The sequence below is a fragment of the Cyrtonyx montezumae genome, unplaced genomic scaffold (genome assembly GCF_038088225.1).
Source record: "Cyrtonyx montezumae isolate F1298 unplaced genomic scaffold, pur_monq_1.0 scaffold_36, whole genome shotgun sequence".
Lineage (NCBI taxonomy): Eukaryota > Metazoa > Chordata > Aves > Galliformes > Odontophoridae > Cyrtonyx > Cyrtonyx montezumae.
In genome coordinates, this window is record NW_027072041.1 from 11,897,805 (window position 1) to 11,912,288 (window position 14,484).

Consider the following 14,484-nt stretch of genomic DNA (forward strand, 5'->3'; position numbering starts at 1 on the left):
ACATAAAATATATAGAAGAATTCTACATTCAGACCAGTTATCACTGTTTTCTCTGGAGTAGCACCATATCTAGAAGAGAAAACAAGACAGTTTTACCACTGTAACCCTGCATTCTCTTCTATGTGTTTAGAATATGCAGTCAATTTCAATGTTTTTTAAAAGTATTGTAAAACCTTGAAATGTGAAAGTTTCACAAGTTCTAGGTTTTGATGGTAAAGCTTTGAAATATAATTGGTGTTAGCTTGTGGAAATTGTTCAGTGAAGTACTGAGCTTAATTTCTGTTCATTAGATCAGGAATAAGAGCTAATTTACTTTTTAAAATTAAACCTAGCTATAGGGCTTCTTTCATATTCACACTTTTATCCCACAAGGATAAAATAGGAGCAGCAATGTGACATGACCCAATGACAGCTGAAGCACACTTCCTCAGCTCATACACGTGCTGCTGAGCAGGACATTTGCAGCAGCAGCAGAACTGAGTAGCTAGGCCCATTCTCAAAGGGTACCTGAGTAGATGAAGTGCAGGATGTCTGACAGACAGGAGCAGAAGGAAGGGTCCTTAACGACCACCCTCACAGGCACACTGCACGGTGGCAGGCCATGAGGGGTGGGCAGCCCAGCCCCATCCTCCACTGCAAAGAGGCTCTGTGCTGTCCGAAGGATGGAGGGGTCGTGGATGTCTGCAGGACTCTTCACATCAAAGAGCAGCATGAAGACGTGGCTCACAGAGCACAGGATGACCTTGTGAGCTTCCACCACTTTGCTGCAGTCTTCAGAGTAAAAGGCCACATCTGCACACTGGCAGCAGAATAGTAAATTGTGCAGGTCGGAGTCGTAGTGAGAGGCTTCACCTTTTAAAATGGGCATTTTTTCTGTGAAAATTAAGAAGCTGGTCTGTAAAATTATGGCAATTACTATCATCTTCTCAGAAATCTTGTCAGTTCAAGGACAGTTTGTGAAAAGTGGATTGACAAGAAAAAATCTTACATGCAGTTCGAATACACTTAGTAAATTGCTGTAACGGTGGAAATATCCAGTAGAATGTGTACAGTAAAAGATGTCACCCTCTTAGAAAACCCAAGTTCAAAACACCCCTTGGCAACGAATCCCAAACCTCTGAGTGAGTTTCTAGTAGATATAGGAAAAGATGAATGCATGCTGAAAAGGAAACACTCATCAATAATTATTGCTCAGGATGCATGCATCAGATGCTTAGAAACTAGATGCAGGAGCTCAAGTGCAGCTGTACACACTTTCCCCTTGTTTTATTTTCAGCAAATAAGTTACTTGCTGAAATTCTAGAACAACAAAGCATTAGCTATTGACTGCCTTTTATAATTTATCTGTAAAGCTTTCACGTAAAGCTTTTTTTAATATGTACATTCGTCTTTTATCTTGTCAAGGGTGTGAGAAATTGACACCTATTATTTTTGTCTAAAATATATGAAAGTTCACATAAAGTATACAGTTTTCTCTACACTAATTAAACCAGTACTAAGCTATAGCCCGACTACAGCAACAGAATCAGAATATCTGATGACAGCTATCGCAGCTCAGAATAATTACTACAAACTGTTAATTGCATATAAAGGACAGACATCAGTAAGCACCTGGCTGTTCCAGCTGAGGAGGTTGCACCCGATGGCACTTCTGGGTCTTTTTTCTTTTCTTCATTTTTTCAGATGACTTCTGATTCAAACTTTGGATCATAAAATATTCCAGCTGGAACAGGAAGCATATTTTTAACAGGTCCTATTAATTTAAGAACACACTAGGCATGAAACTAAGGACAACAAGGGGATGCTATATGGAGTACTGAAGTGGATGACAGTACAGTTATCCAGGTTGCCAGCGTCCTAGCACTTCTTTATCAGTATGATGTACCAAACTGAACTGGACCTGGCATAATTTGAAAGATTGCTTATTCAAATGGCAGTGTTTTTTTTCCTCTTGCATTTAGTCTCCTCAAAAATGACAGGTACAAAGATATCCAGTTTATCAACTTTCAGTGGCTGTGAATTACATAAGTACAGAGAATAGTAAAACTTCATAAGTAGTGATCAGGTGCAAATAATGGAAACACCAAAGCCATACATGAGCTCTTCAGCTTGCAACTAACCAGCACCACACAACACCAGTGTGTATGTGTCTGATCCACTGGTTTTATTTTTCTGTTGTCCTCCTTTTTTTTTTTTTTAATATTGTAATGAAAAATATAAAAAAGTGAAGAGGTTTTGCTACTTGTTTACATTAACTAGGTCATATATTTTATATGCAGCCTGAGATGATTCCTCTTCTTTCAATGTGGCCCAGGCAAGCCAAGAGGTTGGACACCTGTGCAGTACTGTGCCTTCTGGAAAAGTCACATTAAAATATGTTCTGTGTGAGTAAGGTTTGTTTTACCACAGCACACAGCAAGCATGATCACTGCAGTAAAACTGCACTTCAGGTGAAATGGCCTGTTTTACAAGAGCAAAGAGGTGTAAAGGGTGGCTTAGTTCTAGTTAATGGAGGTGTTAAATACTTCCAGCGTCCAAGGTGCACACTGTACTTTATAAAAACCAGAGGGATATTCTGCTTGGACGAGATGTTGAAAGGATTCTTTGTTTTTAATTAGAAAAGAATGCATCCAGTAAAATCGGCTAATTGTTGTGTCACATATTTCAGATGGCTACTAAACCCCATGGAAGCACATTGCATTATCAAATCAGGGACAGTCATGAAGATCATGTGAAATCACTGTGCCAAACAACCACTTTTTTTTCTCCAAACTCAAATGCTACCAGGGAAGTAAAAGAAGAGCTTTTTTTTTTTTTTTTTTTTTTTTAATGCTGCTTGAAACATTTCATTAAACTGAAAATTAAATATAAATGTGAATAATTTTATGGAAAAGACAAATAAATCTGAAAATTTGAAACCGCTCAGTGGATCTCTTTGCACCCAGGTGGATGAAAAAAGGAAAATAAAGGAGAAGTGTATTTAATAAGCTTTTCAGCTTCTGCCTCATTTGAGTTTTCTGGGTTCTGCTTGAGATTAGAATCACTGAATCATTAAAGCCGAAAAAGACTGCTAAGATCACCAAGTCCAACCATCAATCCATCCCTACCATGCCCACTAACTCTGCCTCTCTGCACCACATCTGCACAGCTCTTGAACACCTCCAGGGACGGTGACTGCACCACCTCCCTGGGCAGTCTGTGCCACTGCACTGCCACTGTTTCTGAGAAGAAATTTTTCCTAATATCCAACCTGAATCTCCCCTTGCACAACTTGAGACCACTACCTCTCATCCTATTGCTGTCACCTGAGAGAAGAAGCTGACCCCCACCTTGCCACCACCTCCTTTCAGGTAGTTGTAGAGAGCAATAAGCCCCCCATCCTCCTCCTCTTCAAACTGAACAATCCCAGTTCTGTCAGCCACTCCCCACAAGACTTGAATGTGAACTGAGAAACCACATGAATATGCAGAAAGATCTGTTCAGCAGTCTTACCATTTTCATTTCACAAGCAATTCAACAGTAAGGAATGAAGAAATAAAAGTTTAAAAAATAATAATAATCAGAATATCATAGACTTATCAGGTTGGAAGGGATGTATGGAGGTGACCCACAGAGCTCAGTGTTGGACTGAACTGTGCCACACTGAACACAGCACGGCTTCCCACTCACCACGCCTCCAAAGTACTTCTGTATGTAGAAGTCATTGAGAGCATGCAGCTCCAGGTAGGTTGCTCCAAACTCCTTGGCCAGCCGGGCACCCTCGGAGGTGGTGACGCAGCTTCTCCTGTCCAGGGTGCAGAGCGGACACGTACAGGGCACTGCTGGGAAACAGGGACATGCATGAGCCATTGTGCTCCAGCAATTGGATTGCTTCCTAAAGACTTGTAAAGACGTTCCACTCAGACAGTAATGAAGTTGGAAGTTGGAAGCAGTAATTTTCTGGTAAGAAATCTATAATTGTGGCTAAATGAACAACTTCTTTGTAATTAGTTCAAAATAGAATGCAAAACACTACACAAAGCCCTGTTTATTCTACATTAGCATTGTTTAAAATACAATTTAATTCAATTTAAATTCAATGCCAGGCAGACAAGTTGTGTAGGACGTTCTGAAATCTGCACAGAAGTCAAGTAGGGCCTTCAGAAATGCGGTTTGGGTTGGGACCCGTGTGTCCTTGTGTCCATATACATTGTTCTGGACTGTAGGTGCTGCCATTCATTACTGTCACCCTCCAGCCTGTTGCAGCGCAACCTGTCCACGCAGCATTCAGTAATGGAAAAATTTCCACTAGCTATCCCAGCTGCTGTGAACACATACGTGCAGCAGAGCATGGCTCATTCACATATATTCTGCATATTCTTTAATGCCAAAATTGGTCTTTTTGAAGATTATAAGAAAGAACTGATCAAAACCTGTTAGCCACCCAAGGACAACTGTGCTTAATGTCTGTAAGAACTCACCTGTAAAAATGTGCATTTAGGTACATTGCATATGCTCTAGACTAGTTTCCATTGCTCTGACCCATGGATAGCATGCATTAAGATAGCCTTTTTTATTTCTTTTGGCAGCAGCATTTGCTGTGGCAAAGGATTAAGCTCTTAGTAATTGTGCAAGCAAGCTGCTGTGCTCACACATACTGCTCGGAAACAAAAGGGCTCTCTGTGAGCCCAAGCAGGTCGCAGCCAGACCTCTCCCACACTGAGCCAGGACATGGAAGGAGGCAGGGAAAAACTGGACAGGGAAAATGGTAGCAGCAGCCTGCCACGCTGGCAGGGTCGTGGGCCCCAGATAGCAAGCACAGGTAAGAGAAGGAGCTGGGGAAGCTCAGCACCAGCTCAGCAAGATGTAACCTCTAGAATGGCAGATTTCTTACCCTTGTATAAATTAAGAGTATAAAAACACCTTATTACTGTCTGTGGTTTACTGAAGGCAGTAACAATAATAATAATACAGATTTAACTGTTATTGAGTTCTTTAAAAATCCTTTCCCCATCACTGAGTAAAAGAACATACAATCTGGCAAATCTAAATGCTATGTCCTCAGAATATAAACCTTGTGTTGCTTAACATTTACATGTACTTTACAAAATAAATGCGTACAGCTGCGTTCATAAATCTCATCCTTCACACTTAAAGGGGGGGATGCTTGGAAACACTTGTTTCAGTCAAATGTGTTAAGTAAAAGCAACTCAGGCTCACATTTGGCATTCACCTCTCGCTGGTGGCTGCAAGCTGATGTGCTGAGTTTTATGCCACGTGCTAGAGATACATGATACCTGCAGCATGGGCAGAAAGAGCTGGCAGCTATACAGCTCATCTCTTGTGCTCAGACTCTTAATCCTAAGTGATAGACTTAATCCCCACATATGATGAATTCACAAGAAGAGTCACTGCTGAGGTCAGGGCTGAATAGGAAGCCTTTTGTCACCAGGGTTAATTAAGCGTGATGTTCCCGCCCACGTGGCAGCCTACAGAACCACAGTACATAAGCATATTACTGTCATTCTGACAGACTAATGGTTTCTGTTAGAGACCTGGAAAAGCAATCAGCTTCTAGTGAAATTACTACATATCTCATTTCCAAGTGATATTTTAACTATGACTTCAGCAGATAAGATACATACCGTTTTTTCTTGCACCAACAGCAGAAATGATTACTGGAACTGAACAGTGGTTTAATGCCTTTTTTATCATTGGAACATAACTGTCCTTTAAGTCTTGAAATGAAGTCTTGTCATTGACAGAGTATTTAATCACAATAATGTCAGCTCCTCCAATGAGACTGCGAGAGGTATACCAGTCACTGTCAAATATATCCTAAACAGAAAAATACACTAATCAAGAATAATTCTGGCTACAGATGTAAAAACAAACTAGTCAATATTCTTTGATGCAAGATCTTAGAGAAGTGCTTTTAAGCAATAGTCTTATTTCATATTTGAAGTCATGCAACTAAGAGCAGAATCAATACTTCATAATTCTGTTGTTTGGAGAACAAGTTATTCTAATTGTATTTGTCTAGGAACACACTTTGCAGGAAGGAACATTGATGTTTTAGTTATTTAACTTATAAATGTTTGTGCTAAGGAAATAATAGAAGTTTCAGTGGTAGAAATATACTACTATAAACTTCATATTAAATCATTAATCATCAAAATATTTTACACAATGCTGCGGTAACATCTCAACAAGTTTCATCAGTGGAGTGTAATTTTTACCCAATTCATAAAAACTTCCAAGTAGAAACAATTGTCACTGTCTTCAGTAAAAGGATCTTAGTCACGTAACTAACTTTCACTTCTTCGACTTTGCACTCCATTTGCCATTATTCTGGGCTATAAGAGTAAGATTTACACTCTTCAGTATTTTGTGCCCAATTAATTCCCAACTGTGGTACATCTGCATGTAATACACAATTATTACTTATATATTTTTCATTTGCATGGCAACTCGTAATTTCAAAATTTCTGCTTTATCTGGCACTAGTTCATAAATACCAATGGCTTTTCATATATGCACAGTTGAGAACGCTTGACAGGAAGAAATCTGGAAATTATCCAGGGAACTGAAAATCAACTCAAAACCTCAAAGCAGCATCACCTTTCTGAACAGTTCTACACAGCGCGAGGGCAATCTAGAAGAAAATATGAACTTGAGAAAAAGAATGAAAACAAGCAATGATAAAATATGGAAGACATGGAAGAGAGCAGTAAATGGGCACAAAAAAAAATGACAGAAGAACTGAACTCGGACTGAGGGTTGTGTGAAGGATGAAATGAATATGAGCTTTGAAGAACGGGTCAGAGACATAAGAACATTATAGTTAGGAAGCACAGCAATTTGTAGATTATTAATATCAATAGATGAATTGCTTTTTATAGTCAATGTAGCTATTTTTGATCACTTCAAAAGAGGCACTGTTCCACATCTGTCTGAATAATTAATATTCTCTCAACACTTAATCAGAAGAGGCAACACTAACTTGATTCAAGTCTGTAAATCGGCAAATATTTGCCTAGACTGCCACCTCCTTGACACCAAAACACCTTTGAACCCCATCTCATCCAAACTAAAAAGATCCAAATTGCCACCCAGAACACACTTACTTGACCTATGGTATTGATTCATATCACAAAGAAATATTTTAGAAGGATTTATGAGGTTTTGTGAATACGAACACAGAAATCCTTCCAAAGAATGAACCAGCTCTGATTGTAAAACTTCACTTCAGCCTAAGCCTAGTCCTACAGCAGAGGACCATCACTGCAAAGCTCTCTGTGCCTCCAGCCTGACAACAGCTCTGGCAGCTCTGGACATGACAAAAGCTCTCTAATGCATGCACTCTGCTCTAGCCTAAGCCCTCATCCCAGCTCTCCAAAGAGACCACAGTCCAAGGAAAGCCCATCATGGAACACCTTCCACGCCCTAAATCCAACTAGTGACAGCTCTAAGCCTCTTCTTCTCAGCAAGAATCTCAATTGCACACTTTGTACATGACTTGTGTTTGAATGCAAAGCTGTGCCATTAACTTTATAGTAGCTTAAGAAGTCAATATACAGAAAAAAAAAATCATCCTCTTTTCCTTTGGGAAACAATGTTAATAAGAAAAAGGTTGTAGATTGGACAACAAAACAGAAAACAGCAAGGACAAGAAAACCAGGCCATAACCCTGTATGTAATGGGCTAAGAACCCTTTTGTACTTCTGCATCTCCATCTCTGCAGGTGTGGCAGAATCCTTACTGAAAGCAGCTGTGCAGGTGCATGAATACATCTCTTTGTTGTTGAAGCATTAGGAATAAAAAGTCTTACAGACATTTAGTGCAGCAGGTTCATGGAGGTCTGCAGTTTCCTCCACTACCCCGTGCCACCACTGTGTGTCTCTGCTAATCCCAAAAAGAAGCACTTGACCAATGCTGATGAAGTTCTGAGGGGGATGGAATCCACTTTCCCAGGAAAAGGGCCAGCCCTGAGCACATGAAAGAAGGTAGAACGATGCTGGGTACACCAAACCAGAGCTTCAAGGCACCTAATTTGAATTATGTTGTGCAGTTTCCCTAAACTCTCACACATGCCCCAAAGCCCACTCTTGAAAGTGGATGTTACCTGTACAAACATAGAAGACACATCCCCAGAGGTCTTGCTGCAATTATTTGTGTTCTAATCAAATGTAAAGTATTTCTTTCAGATTATTGGTCTCGTGGCAGGGAAACTTCTTCAAAAATGTCTCTTGACAAAACAAAACTCCTTTTGCTCAACAAATCACTAGGACAGAGCATCTTTACCCACATTAAACACTCCTTAGTTAGCAGTTTTAGGGAAGTCTTCCTGCAAAAATTGCAGAGGAATTTTCTTATAACTGTTCAGCTTCAGGAATAACCTTAATTCTAGGCTCTGTCTATGACACTCATATAGCAGCTACTTCTCATCACACTTCCTGCTCTTGGCAAAATCTACTTCCCACAGCAGACATTCACAAAAGGACTAAGTGCATAGCTGAAGTTACTGTAATATGACCTTATTAATTATGACCATATTTCTGCTGCTATTCCTTTTGGGACTTGCTAGAAAAGAAGCTGAATTCTTCTCTTACGTTCTTTCACTGCATACATCTCTCACAATTTACTCTCTCCACTGGTAAATCATGCTTCTCAAGCAGTTATGTTGAAAACAAAGCCTTTAGAGGCAATGAAGACGTGATTTTCCTGCAGAATCACATGGCTCCTCTGGAAGACAATAGCTGCTTTGTCATAAATAATTTATGAATGCCTTTATGGAATTGCAGTGAAATCCACTGTGCTCCTGCAGTGCCCACTCTCTTTCCACAAGCCCATGAGTGTCCCACTGTCCACTTAGCCCAGGATTATCTGCCATAGCAGCAGCAGCAGGGCATGGGAGCCTGGTCATGGCTGAGTCCTATTCCCCTTGGGTTTTCCTAGGGTCCCACATGGTTGCACCACAGCTATTGGAAAGCTCACCTCTGTATAGGATCATGGACTCAGTTGCCATTTACTGAGTTTTCTCTTCACTGTTCACTCAGGAAATAATGAGAGAATATTCGTAAAAAGTAAAAGTAGGGCAAAATAATTAACCATGTTTTGAACACTCGTAAACTGCCAACGTCAGACAGAAAAGTTTTAAATGAATAAAGGCAACATAATTAAAGACCAAAAGCTGCAAGCTATGGTTTTGTATTAAAGATCAAAAATTGCAAGCTATGGTTTTGTATTAAAGCAGTAACATGCCTATATTTTTAAAAACAGTGAATGAAATTAAAAAGCAGATCAGATTCCTTTGACCTGAGACATACGGAGGGCCAGGCAGCCTAGCCAGGAGGCTGAGCAGAAGGATGCTGCTGCAAGGGAAAAGCCAGATAACTGTACCATGGATAACACTGTGGTAAGACATGTGGAAAGACATTGTGGAAGAGCTGAAGTTTTCTCAAAAAAATCACAGTAGAGCTTTGTAAAATAGCAGTTAGCATATCAGCATGTCAGCAAAGCCCCACGGAGGTCAGCAGCCCTGCGTGTAGGCACTGTCCATCCCCAGGAGCAGGTGCAAGCACAGCACATCCTACCTCACCTTCTGCAGGTGCATGGTCAAACACAAAGTACTCAGACTGCAGCTCCTCTGTTCTCACCTTTTGGAACCTACTTGCTATAGGGGACATGGTGATGTCAGAGATTATCCAGAAATTGGACAATTTTTATAAACTGAAGGAAACAAGCTCTTGGGGGTATTGTTCCCTGAGGAAAAACAGGTCATTCAGAGGGGAAATGAAATACAAAAAGTAGAATACAACCCCTACCTGCATGCAACTTTGCAAACACAGTGGACACAGCAGGACACAGCGATACACCCAGCACTGACAGATGGAGATCAGTGATGTTCTGGAAGCAGTGACATTTTGCTTCCAGATTTTGAAAAGTATGTTCCATCGCTATCTCTAAAACTCTGCGTCTCCTGCATGACTGGGGAGGATGGTGAGCATCCTACCCAAAGCCAGCAATCCTCTCCTGCACCCTGCAGCTGCCACAAGGGTACAGGTCTCCTCACAATATGCCACTGCTGTTTTGCACATTTGTAAGTTTTTTCCTTGTAATTTTCTGAGAATAGTGGATATCAAAGACTGTAGTACCCAGCACAGTCAGTGAACATATTAAAAATTCTTGCAGGGGTGAAACAGAAGTGCTGTGCAAAATAAGCAGCTCTAGGCTCATGTTAGGCTGGGAGTATCATTCCCCAGAGCCTGTCTATAACACCTGACAGAAGTTACCTGTGGACAGCGATGCCCAAGAAGCTCTACTCCCTTGGTGGGTAGTTTGATAGCCACTTCCAGCCATCAGATACCACAGTCTCACTGCTGAGCTGCTGCTCAACAGCAGTCAAGTTCCAAGGATAACAATGCCACACAGAGATGATGCTCACTGCACAGTCCAGACCTCTCATGCTCCTTCAGCCCTCCAGGACTTCGGTAGCACAGCCCAATCCATTCAAGAGATCTATGGAATTCAGCAAGATGCCGAGATTTCAGCCAACCTCACCTGGGCTTTTGAATCCAAGAGGATATGCACAGGCCTGCAGGCATAGTGGTGAGATGTCTCGCACCACTGGAGTACTGTAATGGAAGGATATGGGCTCTTCAGGAAGAACAGACAGGGGAGGCAATGAAGTGCCACTCTCTGTGTACTGACCAGCTGAAGCGAATGGAACTCTGCCTGAGGAGCAGATGATAGTTTATGGCTTGGGGTTAAGGTAAGAACAGGAACAGGTCACATTACAGTGGATGTCTGCCTCAGGGCATCTGATCAGGAAGACTCAGCAAATGATGCCCTCTATAGACAGACAGGAGTCCTGTCATGTCTGAGTGATAGAGGGGTCAATGAGGAGAGCTGCAATGAGGAATGTCATTCTCATCAATAAGGAGAGAAACTTGCGGGACTATATAGCTCAAAGGCAACCCTGGATGTAGTGACCATGAGATGATGGAGTTCAGGATCCTTAGGGCAGAGAGAAAGGCACACAGAAAGCTCAATGCTCTGCACTCCAGCAGAGCAGGCTTTTGCCTCTTCAGAGAATTGCTTATTGGAGGATAATGTCTTACAGGAAAGAGATTTTCAAGACAAGTGGCTCATAGCTAAGGATCACCTCCTCCCAGCTCAAGAGCAATGCATCCTGACAAAGACTAATGGCAAAAAAGCCAGTAGGCCTGCAACAATGAGCTCCTGGGAAAACTCAAACACAGAAGGAAGGCCTACAGAGGATGGGTAACACAGGAGGAATACAAAGACATTGTCAAAGCAGCCGGAATCAGGCATGAAAAGCTAAATCTGGGCAGGTATGTAAAAGGCAACAAGGAGGGCTTCTATAAGTATGTCTGTGACAAAAGTAAGACTAGGAAAAATGTGGGACCTAAAGGAATGGGTGACCTTGTTGCTTTGGATATGGAGAAGGCTGTGGTACTCAACAATTTCTTTTTCCTCCATCTTCCCAGGCAAGTGTTCAAGCAACACCATTTCAAATCAGAATCCAAAGGGAGAGACTGGGAGCATGAAATACTGCCTCCTGTAGGAGAAGATCAGGTTCAAAACCATCTAAGGAATTTGAAGGTGCAGAGGGTGATGAGACACATCTGTGAGCCCTGAGGGAACTGAGAGGTAAAGCTGCTAGCAAAGCCACTATCCATCATATTGAGAAATTGTGGCAAAGGAAAGGGGAAACATAGTCCTCATTTCTAAAAAGAGAAAAAAAAGACCAAGGGAACACAGACCTGTTAATTCCATCTCTGAGTTGAGCAAGATCTTCCTGTAAACTATGCTAAAGGATACAGAGAATAGAGAGGTGATTACTGACAGCCAGAATGGCTTCACTAAGGGCAAATCATGGTGGCCTTCTATAATGGGGCCCCCAGTGTAAGAAAGACACAAAGATGCTGGAGTGCATCCAGAAGAGGCCATGAATATTATCAGAGGGCTGGAGCACCTCTCCTATGGAGAAAGACTGAGGGAGCTGGGCTTGTTCAGTCTGGAGGGAACAAGGCTCTGAGAAGACCTCATTGCTTGAGGAGAATGTATAAGCAGGAAGGAAATAAACTTTTTACATGATCTGATGGGGGGAATTTAATTCTAAACTAACGACTGAGGTTAGATGCAAGGAAGAAATTATTTACTCAGAGAGTGGTAAGGCACTGCTCAGAGAAGCTGTGGGTGCTCCATTTCTGGAGGAACTCAAGGCCAGGATGGTTGGGACCCTGACCTGGTGGGTGGCAGCCCTGCCCATTGCACATGGGGTTGGGGCTGGGTGGGTTTTAAGGTCCATTTCAACCCAACCCATTTTATGACTCTGTGATTGTACCACAATCTGTCTCATAAAAGGGCCCATGAGAAAACTTTGTGAATTGTACCCATGATGCTTTTTTAGACAGTGAGCTGGACTGAAGAGTGCAGAGGGCAAAAAGGAAGCTTGCCCTCTTCAGTGTGCAGAGTCATAGCAATCAGTATAATTGTTTGCTGAGTCTATGCTGGCTTCCCTTGACCATGTGGGTTTAATCTAGATAAGATACAAAGCTAGGTAAAATGGAAGTTGAGTTCAAATGATAGAGATGGAAATAATGCAAAGTCCACCATCTCACTACCTTTAAGCATCAGTAACATGTAATAAATAGGAATCTTTTTCTACAAAGAATAGGATGTATTAGCAAAAACCATTCTTGTGGGGCCGTCGGTCACTGTTCTCAGCTGTAATGCAGTATGTCCCAGGCCATGGAAAGAACAGTCCTACAAGGACTACAATGACGTTAGCAAACCTCAAGAATCCAGACTATGAACAGCGGTCCTGCAGAATCCTAACAATCAAACAGCTTCACTCAAAACAAAAAACCTCCCAAGGAGCGCAGCCCAGCTATCTGAGATGTCTTCAGCTAAGCAGTGAATGTCTATTTTTCCTCACTGCTCCCCTCCTCCAGCTCCTTTGTCTGAGAAAGGGAAAAACAAGAGGCCAACCCTGAAAAATATTATGCCACAGACAGCAAGATAGCTTTTCAAGGCCCAAATTGATAATGCTTCCAGAAATGGAGAATCTTATTCTCTAGAAGGTCAAATGAACATAAACCAACTAAAAACATAGAAACTGCATCTACAAGCCTGCATGTATTTCCTACCCTACCTATCTCCAGCTATCACTGTCCCCTTCCAGCCTCCCTTGCTAATCTCCTTTGACATCTCCTATGAAGTCCCACAGCAGAAATAATATTCAGCAGCTTTCATTCATGGCTGCACTCCAATAAATAGAACAAACAGCACCTGCACATGACACACAGGTGACATGCAGCTTCGAAGACTAAAAACAAGGTCCTCAATTCCATTGGGTGCCTATACATGATTAAAACCCCCTTTTATTTACATTACAATATAAGAAACAATGTTAAGACACGATTATTCATTATATTAGAATTAAAATGTCTCGATTCAGTGTATTTTACCAGAGGAAAAACAGTAGAATCTCTCATTTTTCAAAGCTGAAAAAACTGACCCCCTTTCCAATTTTACAGGAAAATAACATATGTTTTATTTTACTGTTGCTGATAAATATTTTAAGAGAGCTTTTACGACGCAGTGTCAGCGACAGTGCTCTTGTTTATCTGTGGATTATTTCCAAAGAAGCTTTCAGCACACAGCCTGGTTGAAAATACCACCTCCCCGCTTGTCAATGAGAAACTTTCTGCCACGCTCTCCTGAGACCACAGCACGCCTCGGTTACGGTTCACATGAAAGCGTGATTAAAACTGCAGGATAGCTGAAAACCGTAAGGTTTTTTTTTCCACTGGATCGAAGCAGCCAGCCCCGCTGGGTGCAGCTGCAAGGATCGCAACGGGTCTCTTACCCAGAGCGGGCAGTCGTGCACCACCAGCCTGACATTGCCGAAGACGCAGGCTTGGTACTCGGTGGCGACGGGGCTCCTGGCGAGCTCGGCGGACGGGCTGCTGTCGACCTCGGAAATGAGAGCACTCCTCCTGAGATAGCTCCACATCAGACTCGACTGCTGGCTGTCTTCAGAAAGCGCGTCTCTCTCGTTCCCAAAAGCTACAATATTAACTGACCTGGAACAAAAACAATGAAAGATCAAGGGTGAGAAAGAGAGAGAGAGAGAGAGAGAGACAAATTAAATAAATCCATTTAAATCAAAACCAACACGTCAGTCCTTCCGAATCCTCTTCCCTAGCTCGGCGTTAGCACCCCCGGTAACCAGCAGTAGAGCACATACATGATCTCGGATCCGACAGCAGGGCGAAGCGGAGAAGAGCGGCACAGCTGCCGGCACTACCAGCCCCCAGCCCTCTGCTCCATGCCCTGGATCACGGATGCGACGTCCGGGAGTCCTGCAGCATATCCGCCCTGCGTGCGGCGTGCCCGGCTCCGGGATGCGGCGGGGCACGGTGGCAGCAGCAGCGGTAAGACGAGCAGCAGCAGCTCCTGCTGCCCCGACCC

The 14,484-nt window shown here is 42.3% G+C and overlaps 2 protein-coding genes across 3 annotated transcripts in view; both read right to left on the minus strand.

The window, feature by feature from the left end:
* Positions 1-14,365, minus strand: part of RHOBTB3 (Rho related BTB domain containing 3) — a 24,056-nt gene extending 9,691 nt beyond the window's left edge. The window contains exons 1-6 of one of the 2 annotated variants that reach the window (XM_065745597.1): positions 14,261-14,365; positions 13,880-14,096; positions 5,625-5,817; positions 3,670-3,818; positions 1,612-1,723; positions 508-873 (exon numbers count right to left, since the gene is read on the minus strand). In XM_065745597.1, coding sequence (XP_065601669.1) covers positions 508-873; positions 1,612-1,723; positions 3,670-3,818; positions 5,625-5,817; positions 13,880-14,096; positions 14,261-14,262 — 1,039 coding nt within the window. In that variant the 5' untranslated portion in view covers positions 14,263-14,365. Of the gene's footprint in view, positions 1-507; positions 874-1,611; positions 1,724-3,669; positions 3,822-5,624; positions 5,818-13,879; positions 14,097-14,260 lie in introns of both variants that reach the window. The other variant, XM_065745596.1, reaches the window with a different exon arrangement.
* The window catches only part of CAST (calpastatin), a 356,278-nt gene that overhangs the window by 325,814 nt on the left and 15,980 nt on the right, over positions 1-14,484 (minus strand). The gene's annotated exons all lie outside the window — the stretch shown is intronic.